The 26,027-nt window shown below is 38.0% G+C and overlaps 2 protein-coding genes across 2 annotated transcripts; both read left to right on the forward strand.

Annotated features, from left to right (window-relative positions):
- Positions 1-10,137: 10,137 nt before the first annotated feature.
- LOC130948003 (glyoxylate/hydroxypyruvate reductase HPR3-like) lies at positions 10,138-13,492 on the forward strand. Its single transcript, XM_057876716.1, has 2 exons — positions 10,138-10,698; positions 12,601-13,492. Exons 1-2 carry the CDS (start codon positions 10,249-10,251, stop codon positions 13,120-13,122), a joined length of 972 nt encoding a protein of 323 aa, XP_057732699.1. The 5' UTR covers positions 10,138-10,248; the 3' UTR covers positions 13,123-13,492.
- Positions 13,493-15,465: 1,973 nt separating this feature from the next.
- Positions 15,466-24,856, forward strand: LOC130948949 (glyoxylate/hydroxypyruvate reductase HPR3-like). Its single transcript, XM_057877802.1, has 3 exons — positions 15,466-15,583; positions 17,739-18,076; positions 24,326-24,856. The coding sequence occupies exons 1-3, from the start codon at positions 15,466-15,468 to the stop codon at positions 24,854-24,856; spliced, it is 987 nt and encodes a 328-aa protein (XP_057733785.1).
- The last annotated feature ends 1,171 nt before the right edge of the window (positions 24,857-26,027 follow it).

Below are 26,027 nucleotides of genomic sequence, written 5' to 3' on the forward strand. Positions count from 1 at the left end.
TGTTCATGGAAAACTCTTGTTTGAAGGCATTCATCTCTCTCTATCTTTTTTCCAGGCAAAGGTTAGTTTTTTCTCCTCTCCTCTTTTACGAAGTACTTCTGTTTGCATGCTTTTACTTTTTTAGAGAGAGGAGTTAGTTTGTAGGCTTCTGTTTGATTCCGGGTCCCCTAGAGACCATGTTTTTTATTCTTTTCCTTTTTTCCTTTGTAGGTTTCCTCATACCTTTTTAGGAAAGAATGTCTTCCGTAGAAACCCTTGCTCAATGGGTGGATGTTACCGTTCTGGGGGAGGAACCCTTTGTAGATACTGAGTTTATTACCCATCTCCGTACTCATCATAGAATTTGTACTTCTGAGGAGGATGAGCCGAAGTATGAATTGGTTGTCTCGGGTCCGGAAGACTGGGTTTGCTTCGGGAGGGCTACTGAGGCAGCCCCTCATTTCTTCTACATGTATGAGAGCATGATTACCCGTTTGGGTATTTTTCTTTCTTTTTCTGATTTCGAAATGACTGTCCTTCGTCACTGCCGAGTTGCTCCTACCCAACTTCACCCAAACTCTTAGGGTTTTCTAAAAATCTACCAGTTCATTAGCCATGCTTTAGACTTTCCAACGTCCTTGAAGGTTTTCTTTTTCCTCTTTCCGAGCTATACAAGGTCGGAGAGTCTTCACCCTTTTTGATGAATCTTTTCATGACTTCAAAAACTATTTTTTCAAAGTTCAAGCCGTTGAGGGTCACCACCCCTTTTTCTTGGATGAGAGTTCTTCTCCTCGCTTTCCTCTGTACTGGTTAGAGGCCTCCCCCTGTGAGAAATATAGTTTGGACGACCTGGATGAGGTGGAGGTGGCCATTGTGGGGTTCCTCCGAGAAGTGTGGGGGATGGCCCCCTATCTGGATACCAAAAAGTTTCTCCAGGGGGCTCCGACCTTTGTGCAGACACAATTAGGTAGCTTTTGGTTTATTTATATTTTCCGACTTTGCTTCTTCCGACTTGTTTTGCTGACTTTGGCTACTAATTATTTTTTACAGAGATGGCGAAGAAGAATTCCAGGGAGTCTTACCAGAGAGTCCAGGAGGCCAGGGCAAGGTCCTGTGCCAGGACCGGCGGCGCTGCGGTGACTAGTTCTTCTCTTCCTTCCCCTCCCCTCTCTTCTCGTAATTTGGGGACCCCTACTCAGCCCATTGTCATTCCTTCCTCAGCTTCTTCTCAGTCGTCCCCTCCCCCCGATTCTCCCCTGAGCCAGAAAAGAAGAAGCGCAAGACTTTAGAGTCTAGCTCTTCTTTTGAATGTGAGGCTAAAGCGGATGCACCTCAGTTTGTTCGGAAGCATATCTATCCTCATACTCGTATAGGTATGGATGATGCTTCTATCCATAACCACCTCACTATTCTGGCTCAGGAGGGTATCAGGGTGGCAGGGGTGTGCACAAAGTTCCTTGATATCTTTGAGAAGACCCTTCTTAGCTCTCTGGGTTCATCCTCGAAGGTTAAAGAGTTGGAGGAGAGGCTTCTCTTATATCAAGAGCATGAGAAAGATCTGAGGGAGGAGGTCGCCAAATTAAAGGAGGAGAGGAATGGGCTCCAGGAGAGGGAGAGGAAGTTGTAGGCACAGTGCAACATGGAGGAGGGTTTGAGGTTAAAGGCACAGGAGAGCTACTCAAGCTTGTTCGAGGACCTTGTGGAGGTGAGGAAGTATTTATTGAAAGCTCGGACTGCCTATACCGAGTTAGAGGACTCCATCGCTGACGGGGCCGAGGAAGCCTAGAGAATTTTTAAGGAGCAGGTCGGAGTTCTTGCTCCTGACCTGGATCTCTCTCCCTTGGATCCTGACAAGGTCATCATTAATGGGGCCATAGTTTCTCCTCCTGCTCCCCAATATGTCTCTGAGTCAGATTTAAAGACTCGGGGGCAGAGGATAATTGAGTCCCCTCCCCGTCCAAAGGATGCTCCGAGTTCCTCGAAGGCTCACAGAACCTCCTCTCCGTCTCCTATGGATACTTCTCTCCCTGGTCCTGATGGCGCTCCGACTACTCTTTCTGACTCTGGTGGTGATCCGACTACTCCCTTCGGCTCTGGTGGTGATGTTCTTTAAAAAATGATTGTGGCTATATGGGGGCCCGGCCTGTGGTCTTTTTTAAACTCTTTGTTTTTATGTTGTGGTGGTTTATTGACATTCTCTTTGGCCTTTTAAGGCCGTAAACAAAATACTTTAGAAATACCCTTTTTTTGATAAGGGTTTTAAGTTAACAAAAAATACCCTTTTTTGGATACGGGTTTAAGTTACCTTTTTTGTGTGTATGCTTTTCTGGTTTTGGCTTTTTGAAAAACCCCTTTAATCTTTTTGAAAACCTTTTTATTGGCTGTCTGTCCTTTTGAGTTTCTTTTCCTTTTCTTTAAGGACTTAGGACAGTCTTTAGCTTTGGCATTTTTGATAGGTTTTTCGATCTCTTTTTGGTATTCCTTACACTCAATTTCTTGATTTATTGAGTTCCTATGACTTAGGTTACTTTTGTGATGTGTTTTCTTTGCTGCTCGGTTTTTCATTTCGACTTATGAGTCGCAATGTTTCCGAGTTCCTCACGATCAACTTTTATAACCTCTTTACACCGACTTGTACCTCGTCGTTTCATCCTGACGACCATCTAGGTGGGTTCATGGGATTTTCACGCTTTGTCGAGCTTAAGTCGGCGCGTTTCATAGAAAGAAAAATGAGAAGGAATTTATAAGAGATATTGTAAAAGATCTTTATTTATTTGGGAAGGTACTTTACTGCTACTAAGGGTTATTGATAGTCTATTTTCCCTTAGTCTCTACTATGATGCCTCGTTAAAAACCCTTCTTCAGAAAAAACCCTTTAATTTTTGGGAAAAAATCGTGAAGTTGGGAAAAGAGTACATCAGGGAGTAGAGTTCACTTTTAACTATAGAACCTTTTCATATTACAAGCATGCCACGACCTTGGTAACTCGGTGCCGTTTAGGTCGGTCACCTTATAATAACCTTTTTTTAAGACTTCACTAACTTTGTATGGTCCTTTCCTATTTGCAGCGAGTTTTCCTTCCCCCGATTTTGTTGACTCCAATGTCATTTCTGATCAAGACCAAATCGTTTGGGGTGAAGCTCATTCGAATGACTTTTTTGTTGTACTTGGTAGTCATCCTTTGTTTCAATGCTGCTTCTCTTATCTGGGCTTACTCTCGGACTTTGGAGAGCAATTCAAGCTCCTCTTTGTGCCCCTGTATATTTCCGATCTCGTCATGGAGAATCACCCTTGGACTTTGTTTGCTGATTTCTACTGGTATCATGACTTCTACGCCATAGACAAGTCGGGAAGGTGTTTCTCCAGTGGCGGATTGTGGTGTCGTCTGGTAAGCTCATAACACTTGTGAGAGCTCCTCAGCCCAGGCTCCTTTTGCATCTTGTAGTATTTTCTTTAGTCCTGCCAGTATGACTTTGTTGGCCGCCTCGGCTTGTCCATTTACTTGTGGATGTTCCACCGAGGTGAACTGGTGTTTAATCTTCATGCTGGCCACTAGGCTTCTAAAGATAGAGTCGGTGAACTGGGTTCCATTATCTGTAGTAATGGAATAAGGTATCCCATACCTCGTGATGATATTTTTGTAGAGGAACCTCCGACTTCTCTGGGCTGTGATGGTGGCTAATGGTTTTGCTTCTATCCACTTTGTGAAGTAGTCTATTCCCACAATTAAGTATTTGACTTGTCCTAGGGCCTGGGGAAAAGGACCTAACAGATCCATCCCCCACTTTGCGAAGGGCCATGGAGAAGTTATACTAATGAGCTCCTCGGGGGGAGCCACGTGGAAATTTGCATGCATTTGGCATGGTTGGCATTTTTTCACAAATTCTGTGGCATCTTTTTGCAAGGTCGGCCAGTAGAATCCAGCTCGGATTACTTTTCTGGCTAGCGACCTGGTTCCGAGATGGTTTCCGAAGATCCCATTATGAACCTCCTCTAGTACTTCAGTGGTCCTTGAGGTCGGTACGCACTTTAGCAATGGCGTAGATATCCCTCTTTTGTAGAGGATATTTTTCACCAGAGTGTAGTATTGTGCTTCCCTCCGGATTTCTTAGCCTCTTTTTCCTCTTTGGGGAGGATGTCGAATTTTAGGTATTCAATCAAGAGATTCATCCATCCGAGGTTTAGCCCGGTTACTTCAAGGACAACTTGTTTTTCCTCTATTTTTACCACGGAGGGTTCTTGGAGAGTTTCCTGGATCAGGCTTCTATTATTCCCTTCTGGTTTGGTGCTCGCTAACTTGGAGAGGGCGTCTGCTCTGCTATTGAGATCCCGAGTTATGTGTTTGACCTCGGTTTCCGCAAAGCACCCGAGGTGCTCCAGAGTTTTTTCCAAGTATCTCTTCATGTTTGGGTCTTTGGCCTGATACTCTCCATTTATCTGGGAGGTCACCACTTGAGAGTCACTATATATCATTACTTTTGTTGCACCAACTTCTTCTGCCAGCTTCAATCCTGCAATCAGGGCTTTATATTCTGCTTGATTATTTGAAGCTGGGAATTCAAATTTGAGGGATACCTCTATTTGGGTTCCCCTTTCATCGACTAGTATTATGCCTGCACCGCTTCCTGTCTTGCGATCCATCTACATAAAGTTCCCATGTAGTTGGCTTTTCCTCTTGGTCTCCCGCGTACTCCGCTATGAAGTCGGTGAGGCATTGGGCTTTGATTGCTGTCCGAGTTTCATACTTCAAGTCGAACTCGGAGAGATCAATTGCCCATTGAACCATTCTCCCTGCAACATCCATTTTTTGGAGGATTTGCTTCATGGGTTGGTTCGTTCGGACTCTTATTGTATGGGCTTGAAAGTAAGGCCGTAGCCTCCGTGAGGCTATTACTAAGGAGTAAGCAAACTTCTCTAGTTTGTGGTACCTTAGCTCGGGGCCCTGTAAAACTTTGCTGATGAAGTACACTGGATGCTGTCCGACCTCGTCCTCCCTTATCAGGGCTGATGCGACAGCTTTGTCTGCTACAGACAAATATATGACAAGATCTTCCCCGACTAAAGGTCGGGTGAGGATTGGAGGTTGGCTCAAGAATCTTTTGAACTCTTGGAACGCTTCTTCGCATTCTGGAGTCCATTCGAACTGGCATCCCTTTCTTAGTAAAGAGAACAGTGGAAGGGATTTTAATGCTGACCCTGCCAAGAACCTGGAGAGGACTGCAAGTCGGCCATTCAGTTGTTGAACCTCTCTTAAGCAAGTCGGGTTTTTCATTTCCAGGATAGCTTTACACTTATCGGGATTTTCTTTGATCCCTCTTTGTGTCAGCATAAATCCTAGGAATTTTCCAGCCTCCACTGAGAAGGTACACTTTGCGGGATTTAACCTCATCCCGTGTAACCTTATGGTGTTGAAGACTTGTGAGAGGTATGTCAAGAGGTCGGCTTCTTCCTTGGTTTTTACTAGCATGTCGTCTACGTAGACTTCCATTAAATTCCCGAGGTGAGGAGCGAACACCTTGTTCATCAGTCTTTGATATGTGGCCCCTGCATTTGTTAATCCAAATGGCATGACCACGTAGCAGAAATTTGCTCTGGGCGTGATGAACGATGTTTTCTCCTGGTCTGACTTATACATCGGGATTTGATTATATCCCGAGTAGGCATCCATGAACGACAAGTATTGATATCCCAAGCTAGAATCTACTAGAGCATCAATACTTGGGAGTGGATAAGGGTCTTTGGGACATGCCTTATTTAGGTCGGTGTAGTCAACACACATCCTCCATTTGCCATTTTGCTTCTTGACTAGCACTACGTTCGCTAGCCATGTTGGATATTTAACTTCTCTGATGAAGCCGGCTTCTAGGAGTGCCTGTACCTGCTTCTCCACCGCTTGGGCTCGTTCCGGGCCGAGCTTACGCCTTCGCTGTTGTACAGGTCGGGATCCTGGATATACCGAGAGCTTGTGGGACATAAGCTCGGGGTCTATCCCGGGCATGTCGGAGGATTTCCAAGCAAAGAGGTCAGAATTGTCTCTTAGGAGCTTAGCCAACCCTTACTTCAAGGTTTCCCCTAGGTTGGCCCCTATGTTGGTGTTTTTCCCTTCCTATTTGCCGACCTGTATTTCCTCAGTTTTTCCTCCTGGCTGCGGTTGCAACTCTTCTTTGGCCCTCGCGCCACCGAGCTCTATGGTGTGGACTTCTTTGCCTTTTTCCCTCAGGTTCAGGATTTCATTGTAGCATTTTCTTGCCAACTTCTGATCTCCCTGCACCGTTGCTATTCCCGCTGGTGTCGGGAATTTCATGCAGAGATGGGGGTAGACACCACCGCTCCGAGTCGATTTAGGGTAGCTCTGCCGATTAGGGCATTATACGCTGACCCCACGTCGATGACTATAAAGTCTATGCTTAGAGTTTTGGATTTTTTCCCCTTTCCAAAGGTAGTGTGGAGGGGTAGGAATCCCAGTGGCTTTATCGGCGTGTCGCCTAGCCCGTACAAGGTGTCGGGGTAGGCTCTTAACTCCTTTTCATCCAACCCTAATTTGTCAAACGCGGGTTTGAAAAGGATGTCTACTGAACTCCCTTGATCTACTAGGGTTCTGTGGAGATGGTCATTGGCTAGGATCATGGTTATCACCACTGGATCATCGTGTCTAGGGATTACTCCTTGCCCATCTTCCTTTGTAAATGAGATGGTAGGAAGGTCGGGTGATTCACTCCCAACCTGGTAGACTCGCTTGAGGTGTCTCTTATGAGAAGACTTGGTGAGTCCCCCTCCTACGAATCCGCCTGAGATCATATGTATATGTCTCTCCGGAGTTTGCGGTGGAGGGTCTCTTCTGTCCATGTCATCTCGCTTTCTCTTTCCATGATTGTCCGACCTTTCCATGAGATATCTATCAAGTCGGCCTTCTCTGGCCAGCTTTTCTATCACATTTTTGAGGTCGTAACAATCGTTTGTTGAGTGACCATATATCTTATGGTACTCACAGTATTCGCTGCGGCTGCCTCCCCTTTTATTTTTAATGGGCCTGGGAGGCGGCAGTCTTTCAGTATTGCAGATTTCTCTGTATACATCCACTATGGAAACCTTTAGAGGAGTATAAGAGTGATATTTCCTTGGTCTGTCGAGACCGAGCTCTTCTTTCTTCTTGGGCTCCCTCTCCCTCTCTTTTAATGAGGGAGGGTGCGCAGGTCGCCAGTTCGGCTCTCGCAGTCTGGCATTTTTCTCCATGTTGATGTACTTTTCAGCTCTTTCTTGTACATCACTTAAGGAGGTGGGGTGCCTTTTTGATATGGACTGTGAGCAGGAACCTTCTCTAAGCCCATTTACTAGCCCCATAATGACTGCCTCAGTGGGCAAGTCTTGAATCTCTAAGCATGTTTTATTGAACCTTTCCATAGTTCCGTAGAGATTCTCTGACCTCCTGATTTATTCCCATGAGGCTCGGTGCATGCTTTACTTTATCCTTCTGGATGGAGAACCTCATCAAGAATTTTCTCAAGAGGTCCTCAAAGCTGGTGACCGATCTTGGAGGGAGGCTGTCGAACCACTTCATCGCCGCTTTCGATAGAGTGGTCGGGAAAGCTTTGCAGCGCGTTGCATCAGAAGCGTCAGCCAGATACATCCGACTTTTGAAATTGCTTAAATGATGCTTCGGATCTGTGGTTCCATCATAGAGGTCCATATCAGGGCTTTTGAAGTTTCTTGGAACTTTTGCCCTCATTATGTCCTCACTAAATGGGTCCTCCCCTCCTAGGGGTGAGTCTTCTCGATCGCCACAGGAGTTCTGACCTTTGAGGGAGGATTCTAGTTTTAAGAGTTTTTCCTCTAACTCTTTTCGTCGCGCCATCTCCTCCCTTAGGTTCTTCTCTGTCTCCCTTTGTCGTTCCAGCTCCTGTTCCAGCTGTTCCAAACGACCTTGGTGGCCATGGACTAGCCCCATTAGTTCAGTCGCATGGGGTGGTCCGTCCTTTTCTGATTCACGCCCTTCCGAGGAGTTCATCTTCGGATTTTTTAATCCGGAGGTTCCTTCTCTATGTTGGTCGTTGGTTTCCTAGTGATGAGTTAGGTCTGCGTCGTTGTTTCGGGTATCTTGGTTCTCTTGTTCGGAATCTGTCGCTACATGACCATCTTCAGGTGACATATCCGCCATTACTGGTTGATCTCTCGGGTCCCCGGCAACAGCGCCAATGTTACGATGGGTAACCGGAGATTATTGGGTTGGATTAGTTTGGCTGGCCCAATCGTCTGAAAGAGGAAGCCTTCGAGTGGGTTGATGATCCAAGGCCTCCGTCCGACTTGTGAGTGAGAGAATGGGGGGTGGTACCTGCAAAGACACTCCGATGCCAAAGTCAGCAAGGGAGCAAAATAGGTCTAGAGAGTATTGGGCTTAGTGATGCCTGAGAAGTGTCAGTGTATTTATAGCGATGAGCCAATAACCACCGTTGGAGTAGTTCCGCCATAAAAGGAGGAATAACTGTTCCTTTATCTTAGGGCAGTTGGGATATGGCTCTTGGAAGTGGGTTGAGAGATTTTAGGGGCAGTTATTCTCTTGAGTGAGTGTTTATCTGCCAGATAATCTTCGTTCCCGACTTCTTTAGAGCAAGTCGTGGTAAGAACCGACTTCGTGGGACAAATGTCGGTGTAGGGTGAGGCTCAATCCTTTGGATTGGGCCTTTCGTTTGGACCTGGGTCTTAGCGTTGGGTCAGGGTATGAACAATATGCACACACAAAAATTAACTAGCGCATAAGTGAGGTGAGTGAGCCGAAAGCACAAGATAAGAAAGTTTCTTGTATAGCATACCATAAATGGCTTTGCTATTTTCCTCATGTTGTGTTTGAGTAGACTTTAGAATTTGTTTTTTTTTTTAAAATCTTAAAAAAGAAAGAAAGAAAGAAAGAAAAGATCGGACTAGAAAATAAAACTTAAAACCCATTCAATTGAGGTTTTGGTTGAATAATAATATATGATGTCTTTTAATATGCTGATTTAAATCTTGTTTATAATTAAATAATATGTAAAATTTTAAATAATTTTATTACGTAGACAATGAGAGGTGTGAATAACATAAACAATAAGCTAGACTCTCAGGTTTAATAACTATGAAAAAACACTTCAATCTAATTTCACTTTTATTTTTCATCTTCTTCATTACTTATTTTTATTCATACCAAACCCTAAATCCTATTTTTATCGTAATCTCCCACCATTACATCCTCTGAAATGCCGTTCACCGTCGCCATCAATAAACTGTGGTGCGCCGCCATCGCCACCTCGCCTAGAACGGAGACGTTGTTCCATCGTTGCTCCACGTTGTACTGTCAGTTCTCCTCTATGCCGCATTATCACATCTCCATCTCTCCTAAGTTCGCGAAGTGTCGTCGCTACCTCTGCCCATGCTCTCCCCAGCAGCACCGTGCCTCTGTTCCCAGTTGCCACGCCTTCTCGACGAGTGAGAAGGTCCCCATCGCCCATTACGCTACGCACAACCGCACCACCCTACTGCTCTCCTGCGACGCGCATTCTTACTGGGAAAGAAGGCCGCCCGTCGTACAGCCGCACCACGGCAAAAGTGACGTGTCTCTACTTCGTCCTCATCTTTGTTCACCCAAATTGTATGACCCAAATAAACATCTACATTTTAGTGAAAAAACCATTCGTATACATAGTAAAATGAACATGCTATCGAGTATGTGCATGTAGAATCAAACAAATCAAGTAAAATACCAATAGATACTTAAATAAACATTTACTTTAGCATAAAAAGAACTATCTGCATACATAATAAAATAAATATTCAACTTAGTTAATAAAAAAGAAGTAATGAGACAACAATTGTGGGAGAGACCAAAATTACAATACAACATCGGTGATAATGACTAAGAATTGCGAGAGAATGATTGTGACAAAAAAAATTTCAAAATTTTAATTAAATCTAATTAATTTAAAATTTAATTTTTAAAATTAAAATTAATTTTTTTAACCTTTTTTTTGTTTAAAAAAAAGCATTATTCTCATGTACTTTCTCAATTTTTTAAATGCGTGTGTAAGTGTATATGTCCATAAGTTTGGGATACCTAAAATTAAAAGTGGTCAAATCAATCTAAAAAAACACACTTAAAACACATTATCTCTGAATACAAAAAAGAAAACAGCTCTAATTTCCCACTGTCCATTCTCCAAAGAAAACACAACAGAACATTTAGCTGGAACCACGAAGCAGACTACGAGTTACTAAGCAGATAAGTGGGAAGTGAGTGGAACAATGACTTCAGAGCTTCCACCACTATTGGTGATGGGCCCTCCAGCGTTGTATAGCCTCTTCCAATCTCAAAACTCTAACAAATACCGTTTCCTTGATGCCTTCTCCTCTAATCTCCCACTCCTCCAATTCCTTCAAACCCAACAAATCCACCCTTCCTCCGTTCGCGCCATCCTCTGCAACCCTCTCCAGCCGGTCACTGCTGACGTCATCCGCTCACTCCCCTCCCTCGGCATTGTTGTTACCGTCAGCGTCGGATCTGACCACATTGACATCCTCGAGTGCCTTCGCCGCTGCATCCACGTTGTCACTCTCGGGACACAGTTCACCGCCGATGTTGCTGACATAGCCGTCGCGTTGCTCATCGACGTCCACTTCAAGATCTCTGCCGGCGACCGCTTTGCTAGAAACTGGGGTCCATGTAAGCCCTTGGCTTCTCCTTCTGGATCAAAGGTAACTGTCAGTTGAGTGGTAGACTCATGCATTTTTTGGAAGTTGATAATTAAGAATTTATAAATTGATAAAATTGTGAAAGAATAGGAAAAGCAAAGAAATAATTTTTATTGATTATTGATTGATTGAATTGAACATGTGTTGTAAACTATGAGGGTAAAACTAAATATATATAGAGCATTGTCCTATGAAAGATAAAAGTAAAGATAAGATAAGAAGAGAAGATAACATAAAGATAAGATAAGATAAACTAATAAAGACTAAAATTAGAATTGAATTTATGTATTCTGTTGGGCTGAATTTGTGGGCCACAAGACTTCTTTATTGTTGGCATGAGCTAATATAAAAGAGTAGTTTAATATAAATAGTAATTTAGTTAAATATTTTACATTATCTAATAAAAGGAGTGTTAAGGGTCAGCAACTTTTGTGATTTATAGTCATTAAGTAGCTATCAATGATGTTTTTAATGGTATGAAATTTCATCTAATGATTTAGAATTACTCACTTTTTCTTTACTGGTTACATGCTGGCCATAATTTAATAAAGTTGCTGTCCATTAAACTTTTTCATCTAATAATTTTTATTTACTTCACCAAAAAACAATATTCGCCATTTTGAGGGGACATAGGTTTCGTACATGACAAAGCAAAATTTGAGTGGAGTATTGTTACCACTTACCAGAACTAATTATATAGCACACAAATGTCATTTGGACATGTTTAAATTTTAAATAATATAATAAAAAAAATATTATGTAAACAATGACCATCTTAAATAACATGAATAACTATCAATCAAATAAAAATACATTACACTCTAATTTAATGCTATTAATTAAATTTACTCTTTTAACCCTATTAATTCACATTGTTCACATATTGTTCAAAAAAATTGTTAGTTACTTATACTTTTTTATATAATAAATATGATAATACAAATTTAAATAATATCATATGTTGAAAGTAAAATGTCTAAAATATTATAATTCTTAAAATAATGAATAAAAATGCCACTTATTATAATTCTTAAAAATTAGTTTGTATATAAATATTTATGTTTAAGATTAAAATTAAACAAAAAATTTAATTTTGATGTATTGTCAGTGTAAAATAGTTTTACACGAGCATTCAATTACGTAAGGAAAAATGTCACTTATTATATATATAATTCTTAAAAATTAGTTTGTATATAAATATTTATGTTTAAGATTAAAATTAAACAAAGAATTTAATTTTGATGTATTGTCAGTGTAAAGTAGTTTTACACGTGCATTTAATTACGTAATGATACATCAACAAAAATAAATATCTTTTATATTAATAGCGTGAATAGTCATCCAAAAGAATAGATAGTATAAAATCTTCAAAATTAAACTCTAGAAAAAACCCTCATTATTTCATGCAAAAAAACACAATGCTAAAAGGACTAAGAGGTTCCAACTGGGTCTGATATACTATGGTGTAAATAAAGTTGTTTTGTACTTGGCCCAGTAAAACAAAAATAGATTTCTTAATTAAAAAATAAACTAACTAATCAACCTAGAAAAACAAAGTTTCATGGGTATCTCTGCTGCTCTGATCATTTCAAGTATAGCAAGTACTTAGTAAATTATGCCACACAACATCCTCATGTGTAGATAAAAGAAAAAGAAAATCATGTGGCAATGAAATTCTGAAAATTCTTTTTTATTTTTTATCCAAAATGTCAATGAAATTTAGATTATATGACCAGTGTGGCAAGATTTTTGGGGATCTCTAAATAACATTATTCTTGTTCAGTATGTTTCACTAGCAACTATTTGCATTTTGATGCAAAGTTGTTATCCTCCTTTTTTTTCTACACTAAACTTAATAAATGTAACTTGATGGATTGATGACAAGTTTTCAACTTTATGTTTCAGCTAGGAGGCAAGAGAGTTGGGATTATTGGATTGGGAAGAATTGGTGGGGAAGTTGCTAAAAGGCTAGAGGCCTTTGATTGTACAATCATGTACCATTCAAGGAACAAGAATCCATCAGTCTCATACACTTTCTACTCCAACGTGGTTGATCTTGCCTCTAACAGTGATGTTCTTGTACTTTGTTGTCCATTAACTGAGCAGACAAAGTACATAGTCAACAAGGAAGTAATGTTAGCATTGGGGAAGGATGGCATTATTGTGAATGTTGGAAGAGGAGCTCTAATTGATGAAAAGGAATTGGTACAATGTTTGATGAAAGGGGAAATAAGAGGTGCTGGTTTGGATGTGTTTGAGAATGAGCCTAATGTTCCCGAGGAACTTTTTGCATTGGACAATGTTGTCCTTTCACCACATGCTGCTGCTTACACATTAGATTGTTTCATGGATGCATGTGAACATGTAGCAAAGAGTTTAGATGCCTTCTTCTCAAGTAAATCCCTTATTATTTCTCCAATAACATGAAGAATTCAGGGCCATGCTTGCTTTTGTGGTTTTTGTAATTGAAATAAGGCCTTTCTTGGTTCAATGATGTCAACTGGTCAACGCTATTTGACCGTGGTGATCATTTCCACTTATGTACCCACCTTAGAATAGAGAGGATATAATTCGCTCTTACTTATGTAGTTTCATTATTGGATACTTGCTTAATAATGCCATGTAGTCGGCAACGGTTTAACCCCGTTTCAATAACAGGGGAAAAATTGCGAATGTGTTTAGGGAGTGGTTTGAACTTTGAAGGGCACACCAACTCTGTTTTAGGTGTTCAGTGTTTTGAAGGAATGTTTTTTATTTTGTTTTTTAAGTTTTATACATATTATTTTGTGTTTGGTAAATAAAAAATAATTTAGTTATTATATGATGACATATGTTAAAATTATTAATTAAGTAATTAGAAAATTTATTGTGCAAAATTTAGTTTTATAATAGAGAAAATTTCACTCTCCTTTTCTACGAGATTTTAAAATGACACTCTCTTCCCCTTTTATTTTATAAATGTACATTTCCCTCCTTTTTAACTTTTAAAAAACTTCCTCTTTAATCTATTTTATACTTTTTTGTATTAACTAACGTTAACTTTATCCATTTTCTAAGAAAAAAAAATATTTTTTAAGAAAATACCCATTAGCAAAATTTTTATTTTTTACCATTAAATTTTACTTACCAAAATATCATATAATAAATTATTCTTTTATTGATTAAATTTTATTTTTAAAAAAATTTAATAATAATATATTTTTTTTTAAAATACACTTCAATCATTTTTTAATTATTAAGTTATAATTTTACTAAAATTTTTGCTAACAATTTTTTTATATTTTATTATTAATTTTTCGATATTTATATATATTAATTTAACACTAAATAAAAAAATTTAGTAAGAATATTTTTCAGTATCAATATATATTAATTATAATATATATTAATTATTATACATATTAACAGTGGTAAGATTTTTTTATTTAATGTTAAAATAATATATATTGATATCAAAAAATTAATAGTAAATATAAAAATAATTGTTAACAAAAATTTGAGTAAAATCACAATTTAATAATTAAAAAATTATTGAAGGGTTGGTATTTTAGAAAAAAAATAATTTAGAGTGAAGTATCGTTTTTGTCTCCAACGTTTGGGGTAAGTCCCAAAGTTGTCTCTAACGTTTCAATCGTCCTATTTAAGTTCCTAACGTTTTAAAATTGACTCAACATTGTCCTGCCGTTAGGGATCCATTAACAGAACAGGATAAAATTGAGACGATTTTGAAACGTTAGGGACTTAAATAGGACGAAAACGTTTAGGTAAAAAACGATTGATAAAAATAAATTTTAATTTAATTTTATCTTTCAATAATATCAATTTTTTACTGTACATATAAGTAATTACACTTAATTACATTACTTTCATTTTAAATAAATTTATTTTTTTTATAATTTTAAAGAATTTTGATGCATTAGAGAGACAAAATGTAAAATTTATATTTTATTGTATATATATTATTTTTTTCTGCATGTTTATATACTAGTCATTCTACAAAAATTTTATGATAACTAAAAATCTTTAAGAGTAAAATTATAAAAAAGATTAATTTAATTAGAACGAAAGTAATATGATTAAGTGTAATTTACTTAGATGTGATTAAAAAATAATTGAATACTATGTATAGTAAAAAATTGATATTATTAAATAAGACGATTGAAACGTTAGGGACAACTTTGAGACTTACCCTAAATATTGGAGACAAAAACGATACTTTACTCAATAATTTAATTATTATTTTTTTTGAAAATATTTTAGTAAAAATACAATTTAATCAATCAAAAAATAATTTATTAAAGAATATTTTAGTAAAAAAAATTGAATAATAAAAAATAAAATTTTTGTTAATAGGTATTTTTTCAAAAAATAATTTATTTTTTTAAAAAAGTAGATAAAATTAACATTAGTTAATACAAAAAATTTAAAATAGATTAAAGAAAAAAATTTTTAAAAATTAAAAAGAATAAAAATATATATTTATAAAATAAAAAGGAGATGGATGTTATTTTAGCATCTCGTAAGATCATAGTGAAATTTTCTCTTTATAATATAATTGTTGTACATCTATTAAAATAAAATATTTAAAAAATTTTATTAATAGTAATCTTAATACTTTAAAAAGACATGTTAGCTAAATCTTAGGGCAACCTCATTTCTTAAACATGTGTTATTTTTGTTTCTGACGCTTAGCTTGAGGACACGTAGCAACATCAGCTGAGCTGTGAGCAAGAAGATTGGAGTGAAATTTGAGTGGGCAGTGCAGTAGTAATGGCTAAGGAGGAGGAGGAGCTTCCAGCAATCTTGGTGTTGGCTTCTTCATTTGGGATCGACATCAAATCTCAAAACCCTCCAAAATACCGTTTTCTCGAAGCCTTCTCTTCACCCAAGGTTGCGAGAATCGGACCGGTCAATAAACCGGTGAAGTTACTAGTTTAATAATTCACTGGTTCGACCGGGGTTCGACCGGTTTATTAAATATTAAATAAAATTATTAAAAAACCTAAAAATAATTTTAAATATATAAATTCAATAATTTCTAACTTAATAAAATTTAAAATTTCACATAATAAATTATCCATTACTTAATATTAGAAGTTTACAAACAACTTCAAACATCAAAATTTAGGTCCATGTGGATGATTTCACACTTTGACTTGTGACTGATGAGCCATTATGAATGCTTTCATTATCTTTATGGGGTGGCATGGACTTTTTAGAGGGTAGACAAGATGGGATGGCTTTTCTTTACTTGAAAAGAAAAATGACATGTGAATTATGAAAGAAATGGACCACATCTTCAAACCATTTTGGAGGGGACTTCTCTGCTTACTTGATCTCGTGGAAGGCTGCATGCAAATGCCATTTGCTTCAATATATAACACATGCTTTACATTTCTCCAATAAAGTTTATTTCGAATGAGTTCTACAAAAGCTTACCCCAGCCACTACCCTAGTAAGTTGTAGTTTATCTAAACACACACAAAGCTGATCTTAGAGATGTAAAATATACGTTGAAATTTTCAAATGTAATGATTATTATTGAGTATTTTCTATTTACAATTCTTAACTAATACCTTGGCAAAATCTTTACTAAAATACTTTCACAAGTAATAAGGTACTGTGTTTTGATTCATAAACTGAACAAACTTATAGCTTTGAAAAGCTTTATTTTTCAATGTAATGAAAAGAGTTCAAGTAATCATGTGAAACCTATGCCTTTGCCTATGGGACTATTCTATAGTTGTCTAACAACATATTTTGGTAAATGATCAGCATGTTCATGGTAGATATAGTTTAGCAATCAGAATCAACACAAGAGAAGAGTAGGACATCCATTCAAAGTATATATACTGAACTATACAGAATTAGCATTTATATGATATTTATAGCATCATATAACCCAATTCACTGATGAACAAATAACCTCAGCAAATAAATCAAAAACATTCAAAGAAAATCAAATTCATGAAGCAGCAAACAAAAATCAGAAGCAATCAAAACCCAATTCACTGATGAACAAATAACCTCAGCAAATAAATCAAAAAAATCAAAGAAAATCAAATTCATGAAGCAGCAAACAAAAATCAGAAGCAGCAAACAAAAATCATGAAGCAATCAAAAACAAATTCACTGATGAAGGCAGAAACATGTTTAAACAGATATCGGAACAGATATAGGAAGCAGAAACATGTTCAAATTCAACTTTAGCCCAATTTAAGCAGCAAAAAATTGAAGCATCAAAATTAAACAGATATAGGAACAGAAACATCAAAGATAAACATGAAGTCATGAACAGAAAGGAACATGAACAGAGAGCAACATGTTTTCTGTGATACAGTGGAACAGGAACAAGAACAGAACCATGAACAGAAACATGCCCGCATACATGAACCGAGGTGGAAAGCAGAGTATTACCGGCGACGACGGTGGAGGTGGAGAGCTCGGCGACGACAGTGGAGGTGGAGAGCTCGGCGACGACGGTGGAGGTGGGGAGCTGGGCGACGGTGATGGAGGAGAAGCGCGATGGTGGAGGTGGAGAGCTCGGCGACGACGGTGGAGGTGGGGAGCTGGGCGACGGCGATGGAGGAGAGGTGCGACGGTGGAGGTGGCGAGCTGGGCGACTGCGATGGAGGAGCGGAGCTCCGCAACGGCGATGGAGGAGAGGTGCGACGGCGATGAGGGGCTGTGGCTTGTGCGAGGGTGAGAGGGTGAGAGAAACTGAGATACTGACTGAGGGTGGTGGCTGGTGGCAATTAGGGATTTAGGGTTCGTGAAGGAAACCTGATGCTGATAGAGTGATAGCCCTTTTCTCTTTTTTTTTTTTTTTTCTTCTTCAAAACGACGCCGTTTTGAAGTTTAGTATTCAAACCAATAAACCGTGAAAAAACCGAACGGTTCTCCCGGTTCGACCGGTTTTTTCATCGGTTTTTTGTCAGCCGATTTCTTACCTTACCCGGACCGGTTAGGTGACCGGTTCCCGGTTTTTTCGGTTGAACCGGCCGGTCCGGTTCGGTTTTCAGAACCATGCTTCAAACCTTACCTCCCACTCCTCCAATTCCTCCAACAACAACAAACCCTCCCTCCCTCTGTCCGCGCTATTATCTGCAACGCGCTAAAGCCGGTCACTGCTGACGTCATCCGGTCACTCCCTTCGCTCGGCTTGATAGTCACCGCCAGCGTCGGTACTGACCACATCGACCTCACCGAGTGCCGCAGCCGCCGCATCCAGGTTGTCAACATTGGTGGACTGTTCACCGCCGACGTTGCTGACATGGCCGTCGCGTTGTTTATTGACGTTCTGTTCAAGATCTCCGCCGGTGACCGCTTCGCTAGGAATTGGGGTCTTTCTAAGCCGTTGGGTTTCCCTTTCGGTTCAAAGGTAACTAACTAACTAACTACTTCTCAGTTTTCAGAAAAACTTTTCTGTTGAGGGCTAATAATACTCAGAATCTTATTGGATGAAAAGATTGGTTAGTCTGCTCTTTTTTTTGGGTCCCCTTTTAATAGTGAAATGTTGGACTATTCCGACATATGATTGGCTTAACAAGATCTTTGAGCTGTCTAATCTTTTCTTTTCTTTTCTTTTTTCTTCAAGTGCAAGTTGAAGTTGCAACTATTCACTTTGTGATGCAAATTTCTTTAAAAAAAAAAATTCGAAAAGTAAAGTTAATGTCATGCGCTATTTGTATTAGCACATAACATTAATACAATGTCCTGTTTTAATTGGTGATAAAATGTGAAGCAGAAAGGAGGTTGCAAAGAGGATCAATGTTGTGAGAAAAGAGTGGCAGAGAGAAGTTCACATAGTAAAAGATTTTTTGCTGAAGATAATGGGGAGTCACGAAACTTGTAATGAAGCTACAGTGTAGTTTATATACAATTAGTAATATTTGCTAAACCACTAAGCCAACCACGGTTAGTCATATTAGAATTCTAACTCTAATAACTTAACTAGTCTCTAACTAACTTCTTTACCATAAATATCTAAGCTGAGCTGGCACCTATATCAGCTAACATCCCCCCTCAAACTAGGAGTGTTAGGAGTCTTAGGACAGTGAATGTCCAACAATCCTAGTTTGGAACAACATGAATTGAAGGGCCCCGGAGCTAGCGTTTTAGTCAATAGATCAGCTGTTTGATTGCTAGAGGTCACAGGAAGCAGTTTGATGATACCCCCATGAGCTTTGTCATGAACTATATGGCAGTCCGCTTCTATGTGTTTTGTACGCTCGTGCAGAACAGGGTTGGCTGTCATAGCCAAGGCAGATTGGCTATCACTATAGAGGATGAGAGGCTCTTCATGATTAACTCCAAACACTTGCAGTAGTCGAAGTAACCAGAGGCCTTCACATGTTGCATTTGCTAAGGCTTGGTATTCGGCTTCAGATGAGGACCTTGATACTGTCAGTTGCTTACTACTCTTCCATGAAATCAATGTTGTGCCCAAAAAGAAACAGTATCCAGAAGCTGACCGTCGGGTGTCGGGACATGTTGCCCAATCAACATCCGCAAACCCTGAGAGTTTAAAATCTGTAGCAATAGAGAAGAATAGACCAGTAGAAGGGGCATTTTTTAAGTATCTCAAAATTCGCAGAGCTGCTTTGTAGTGTTGATTGGTGGGAGACTCCAAATATTGACTTAACTTTCCAACTGCAAAGGCTATATCGGGTCTTGTGTTGGTAAGGTATTGCAACTTACCAATGAGTTTTCTATACAAAGTAGGTTCAGAAAGGGATTCCCCTGAAGTCTTAGAAAGGTGAATGGAATAGTCCATCGGTGTCGAAGCTGGTTTTGCCTCTAGTAACCCGAATTCCTCCAAGAGATCCGTCGTGTACTTCTTTTGATATAAGGCAAGTCCATGTTTATTATAAGTGACCTCCATGCCTAGGAAATATTTGAGCTTTCCTAAATCCTTGATGCTGAATCTAGCATCCAGAACAGATTTGATGCTCTCAATTTCTTTAGCATCATCCCCTGCCAACACGAGATCGTCTACATATGCTAGAATAGCAGTAAAACCTGAAGTTGTTCGCTTGGTGAACAATGAATAGTCAGACTTTGATTGTGTGTATCCAGATTCTGCAAGGACTGAAACAAGCTTGGTGTTCCACTGCTGGCTCGCTTGCTTCAAACCATATAGCGACTTGTTCAGTTTGCAAACCGAACCAGGAGGTGCTTGCAAATCCTGAGGAACCTTCATGTAGACCTCTTCAGGTAGATCCCCATGGAGAAAAGCAGTATTAATGTCCAATTGTTGTAGAAACCATATCTTTGGGACAGCAATGGACAATAGAACTCTCAAAGTAGTCATGCGTACCACAGGATTAAATGTGTTGAAATAGTCAAAACCGACTGTTTGGGTGAACCCCTTTGCAACCAATCTTGCTTTGTGTCTTTCTATAGTTCCATCGGCATTAAACTTCACCTTAAAAACCCATTTTGAACCGATAACATTCTTCCCAGGAGGTAGGCTAGTAATAGTCCATGTTCTATCATTCTCAAGAGCTCGAAGCTCGTCATTGATTGCATTTTGCCAACAATTCAGTTTCACAGCTTCATCAAAGGTTTTGGGTTCTGAGATGGCTGCTATGGCTAGTGAGGAATTTTTAAATTTCGGGGACAGTCTATTGTAATAAACTATTTTGAAAAAGGATACTTATTGGCAGATGAATATGTTAATGTAGCTGGAATGGTGGAGCATTGGGAATCCTGTAAGTATGCAGGGGGTTTCTTAATTCTAGATGATTTCCTAGGAGCCAGTTGTTGAGTCATGGAAGATGATGATGCAGTGTTTTGATGATCAAGGAATGCATTGTTATCATTAAATGATGCAGGGGTATTATGCAAATTCAGAGGGTCAGGGATGACTTCCTCAAGATCCCCATGAGATGGTGTGATGTGTAAGGGATCACCATGATGCTTGGATGCATGATACAATTCACAATTCAAAAAATCATCATATTGATGCATATTAAAATTTTTCTTATTTGTGTCATTGTCATAAGATAAGTTCAATTCTTGACAAAAATCAGGAGTAGCATTAATATGAAAAGGAAATACATTCTCATAGAATTGAACATGCCTAGATATAAACAATTCCCGTGTATATAAGTCATGCAAAACAAAACCTTCTGTGTTATGCTTATAGCCTAAGAAAATACATTTTCTTCCTCTTTTGTCAAATTTCTTTTTGAGTGGTTAGTGTAGTGGCATAAGCTACACACCCGAAGACCTTTAATTCCATTATACTTGGAGATTTTTCAAATAAAATCTCATAAGGAGATTTGTTCATTAGATTTGAGCTGGGTATTCTATTTATGAGATGGGCAGCGTGCCCGACTGCATATATCCAGAAGCATTTTGGAATTGAAGAGTGAAATAATAAAGCTCTAGCCATGCCCAAGAGGTGCTGATGCTTCCTCTCGACCACCCCATTTTGTTGGGGTGTTTCCATACATGATTTTTGATGTATGATGCCATTATCATTGAAAAATTCGTGCAAGTTGAATTTAGTCCCGTTATCTGTTCTAAAACACTTTACTGTTGTGTTAAATTGGGTTTTCACATAGGCCACAAGTTGTTTTATCAAGGTTTGGACTTCAGACTTAAGTTTCATAAAATAGAGCCAAGTGAACTTGCTCTTGTCATCAACGACGGTTAGAAAATATTTATGTCCAACAATTGAAGGAGTGGCTATTGGGTCCCAAACATCAAGGTGCACTAAATAAAAATTTTTATTAGATTTTGTAGTACTGTTTACAAAAGGCAGTTTCTTTTGCTTGGCAAAGTGGCAAAAATCACATGGTTTCATATTTTCTGTATATTCTATGAGAGGGTAATTCTTCTTTATTACATGCATTCTGTCTATAGGAATATGTCCAAGTCTGAAATGCCATAAAGTTGTAATGTCTTTTACACCATCAGCTATATGCAATGTGCATGAGCCGCTAGTAGTGTGAGTGATGTGTCCAGCAACTGTGCGTGTGTGCTTGGGATGAGATGATGTTAATGCAGTGCTATTTGATGACTGTGGTGTCAATGCAGGAATAGTCAATGTGTATAAGCCTCCATTCTCATTAGCATACCCAATCATCTTCCAAGAATTCCTGTCCTGTACCTCACAAGTAGTGTCAGAAATTGAAAAATGACATTTCAATTGTTTGGCAGCTTTAGAAACTGATAACAAATTGAAAGTAAAGCATGGAATGTACAATACTCCTGTGAGATACAACTTATTTGAAAATATTACTGTCCCAGCAATATTAGTAATTGTTTGATGTCCATTTGGCAGCTTAACAAGAATAGGTTTAATATGTTGGTAACTGTAAAAATTAGCTAAAGAGAATGACACATGATCGGTTGCACCACTGTCAATAACCCAAGTATGTGGTGAAAAAGTTTTAGTGAACAAAATATGTGAAATTTGAGAGCTCGTTGTTAAAGTGTATGTTGGAATACCTGGTTGTAGTGAGGGATTTGGGTTGGTGATTTGATTAGGCTGTAGAGTATTGTCTTGTTGGAGAAGTGCAAGCAGTGTGTCTTTTTGCTCTTGAGATAAAAGAAGATGTGATGTCTTACTATCTCCTTTCTGAGTTGAAGTTTGCAGTGCCTCACTGGATTCTTCACTGTCCTTTCCAGATAAGGTAGCTGCACAGTTTATTGTTCTCTGCATCTGCTTCATGTGCGGAGGAGGTCCATACTTCTTGTAGCAGCTGTCCACTAAGTGTCCAATTTTATGATAATACGAGCAGAGTTTAGGAGGTCCTCTTCCTCCTCTACCAGATCTACCTCTTCCAAAACGACCTCTACCTCCTCTGAAACTGTTTGCATTTGAGTACTGTTGTTGTCCTTATTCACTCTCAATCAAATCCGAGGAACTCATTAGGGCTCTTGCCTCATTGGTCTCAGGTGAGTGCAGCTGCCTCTCTTGTTGGGTTAAGAGTGAAAATGCTGTGTTGACATCAGGTAAAGGTTTCATAAGCATCAATTGAGATCCGACATTGCTATATTCATCATTAAGACCTCTCAACAATCTCACCAATTGCCTCACTTTCCTGTATTTTCTTACTATTCCCAGACCACAAATGCATTCTGGACCACATAGACACTTTGGAATCGGTTGAAAGGTTTCTAATTCCTCCCAAATAATTTTTAATTTTGTAAAATAGGCAGTCACAGAAAGGTCCCCTTGCCTAGCAGCATACATTTCTTCTAATTCAGCAACCCTAAAAATGTCTCCTTGGTGATACTTATGCTCTAAATCATTCCACATATCACATGCATTCTCATTCCAAATCACGCTTTGAGAGATTTCAGTACATAATGACAAGTTTAGCCAAGCTATCACATATGTATTAAGTATTCTCACCTGGATGTAGATAATAAGGGCTGCTTGGATCCAACATCACGTTCGCATTGCTTGAGGATGAACAATCAGATCTGTTCTGGAAACTTTGAAAATTGGAAAATTGATTCAGGAGGCTTGCAAGATTCTGAATGTCGCTCAAAGAGAACACGTCTTCCATGTTCGAACCTGGATTCTCCAAACTTTTCTCATTCGCATAGTCGGGCCGGATCGGAAAGCTTCAACAACAATCTCTTTCTTCTCTCTTTGCTAACTCGGATTCTCGTCACTTTCGCAACCTCCACGCTCACCGCACCATGATAAAATGTGAGAGGAGGTTGCAAAGAGGATCAATGTTGTGAGAGAAGAGTGGCAGAGAGAAGAAGTTCACATAGTAAAAGATTTCTTGCTGAAGATAATGGAGAGTCACGAAACTTGTAATGAAGCTACAATGTAGTTTATATACAATTAGTAATATTTGCTAAACCACTAAGCCATCCACGGTTAGCCCTATTAGAATTCTAACTCTAGTAACTTAACTAGTCTCTAGCTAACTTCTTTACCATAAATATCTAAGCTGAGCTGGCACCTATATCAGCTAACAATTGGCTTTTGAATTCTTGTTTTGTTTCTGTATTGTTGATTTTTTTTATTTTTTTGGGTACTGTGGACTACACACATGGGAGGTTACATGTCAATGAAGTGACATATTATGTTAACATCAACTTATTAGTAAGACTAATTTTTACGCCTAAAATGGCATACAAAATAACTTCAATTCAGTCTTCTAAGGAAATTTGCAGTCAAGTTAATATTTTCCTTATAACATGGCATCAATTCAGTTTCTCAAAGACAGGAGCTGAACACAATTTTTATGTCATTTGTTCATATTCATGAGGCTAAAATAATGGCATTCGATCCACGGCAAATTGATGTCTATCTAACTTTTTCAGATATCAAAGGAGTTGCTTAATGTGACATTAGTAGTAATTGCTTGTATTAAAGCATGTACAACTTGCAGATGTTTACTTAAGTTTAACCTCTTGAGAAGTTTTTCCACTTTTAATATGGTTAAGGACTGTGGTTAAAGAAAATTAAATCTTTACAATAAACTCAATTCCAACATGGTTAAATCCCTATTATGTGAAATAGTGTAAATGTAATCTGATGGGTATATCCAACCCCACTCTATTTAGCAGGATAAGACTTTGTTGTTTTGTATTAAACAACCAAATTTTAATTGGTTGAATTGGATAATAACTACTACCTGGCTTTCTGTTTCAGTTAGGAGGCAAGCGAGTTGGAATTATTGGATTGGGAAGAATTGGTGGGGAAGTTGCTAAAAGGCTAGAAGCCTTTGATTGCATAATTAAGTACCATTCAAGGAACAAGAATCCATCAGTATCATACACTTTCTACTCCAATGTTGTTGATCTTGCTTCTAACAGTGATGTTCTTGTTCTTTGTTGTCCATTAACTGAGCAAACAAGGCAGATAATCAACAAGGAAGTGATGTTAGCATTGGGGAAGGATGGAATCATCATAAATGTTGGAAGAGGAGCTTTAATTGATGAAAAGGAATTGGTGCAGTGTTTGGTGAAAGGGGAAATAAGAGGTGCTGGTTTGGATGTGTTTGAGGATGAGCCTAATGTTCCTAAAGAGCTATTTCCATTGGACAATGTTGTCCTTTCACCACATGCTGCTGCTTTGACATTAGATGGTTTCAAGGATTCATGTGACTATGTGACAAAGAGTTTAGATACCTTCTTCTCAATTAAACCTCAAGTTTCTAAAACTAAACTCGCATGTGACTAAAGTCTTTTTTCTCTGAACTTAACCATGCTTTGGAGTTAAGTTAGCTTCCTATCAAACATTGAAGGCAGCCAATTTCAGGATTCTACTACTTAAGAGGAATTGAAGATGTTAGGATCCATTTGCTTTTATGGTATTTGTAATTGAAATAAGGCCTCTGTCTCACTCTTGCCGTTGGTCAAACACTTTGACCAAATCATGTCTTCAGCTTTTATTGTAAGAACTAAGAAGTGATTTCAATGTTTGACGAAATATTCTTGTGTATGTAATTTAATGTTATGATCATTTTAGTAATTATTTATCTAAAAATAATTTTAATTTTAATATTAAAGTTACTAAACATAAATTATGTTAGTATAAATTTATTTTTTTTCAAAATTAATTCTATAAAATCAGGTTCTTCAAATAACACTAATTCAAACACATACTTAGGTATGCATCAAATCACAATAAATAAGGACGTATTTTATTACACTGTCATTAGTTGTTAAGAAATAGATATGTATGTATCATTAATGTTTCACATTTGAGTTAAATATTATCCGTAATACTATGTGACTAAAATATTTAATAATTAATTTTAATCAAGTTGGTCTAATAATTTAAAAAATAATAACAAAAAATTTTAATTAAGAAAACATAGAATTAAAAATTTAATTAAATTTAATTTTAAAAAATTATTTATCTAACATTTTTCATATACTTTCCATATATAAGTTCTTCTTAAAACGCAAAAATAATACCATAACCTATCATTAATGTCATATTTAGGGATTTAGTTTCTTCGATTTCACATGTGCATTCAAATCACATATGTATGTGTATTGATTTGCACCAATTAATTAATAAAAAACTTTGGTTTATATTTGTTAGTCGTCTATCTTTTCTAAACTTTATTTATTATTAGTAGTTAGGAATTGAAACCCAAACAACAAATAATGATGAAAATCGCCGGAATCCAGAGGTAATCTAAGACTTCGAACTAAGATAAGGTTTGATAATAAAATTTAATCACTTAATTCTGTGTCTAGAAAATCAAAAAAATTATGTACTTATATAATATTTATAGTTTTAAAAAGTTAAGGTACTTTTAAAAATCATTTAAAGATATACTTTTTAAAATTAACCAGTATTTATTAAACAAAATAAAAAAAATCTAGTATAATTTTATAAC

The sequence above is a fragment of the Arachis stenosperma genome, chromosome 9 (genome assembly GCF_014773155.1).
Source record: "Arachis stenosperma cultivar V10309 chromosome 9, arast.V10309.gnm1.PFL2, whole genome shotgun sequence".
Lineage (NCBI taxonomy): Eukaryota > Viridiplantae > Streptophyta > Magnoliopsida > Fabales > Fabaceae > Arachis > Arachis stenosperma.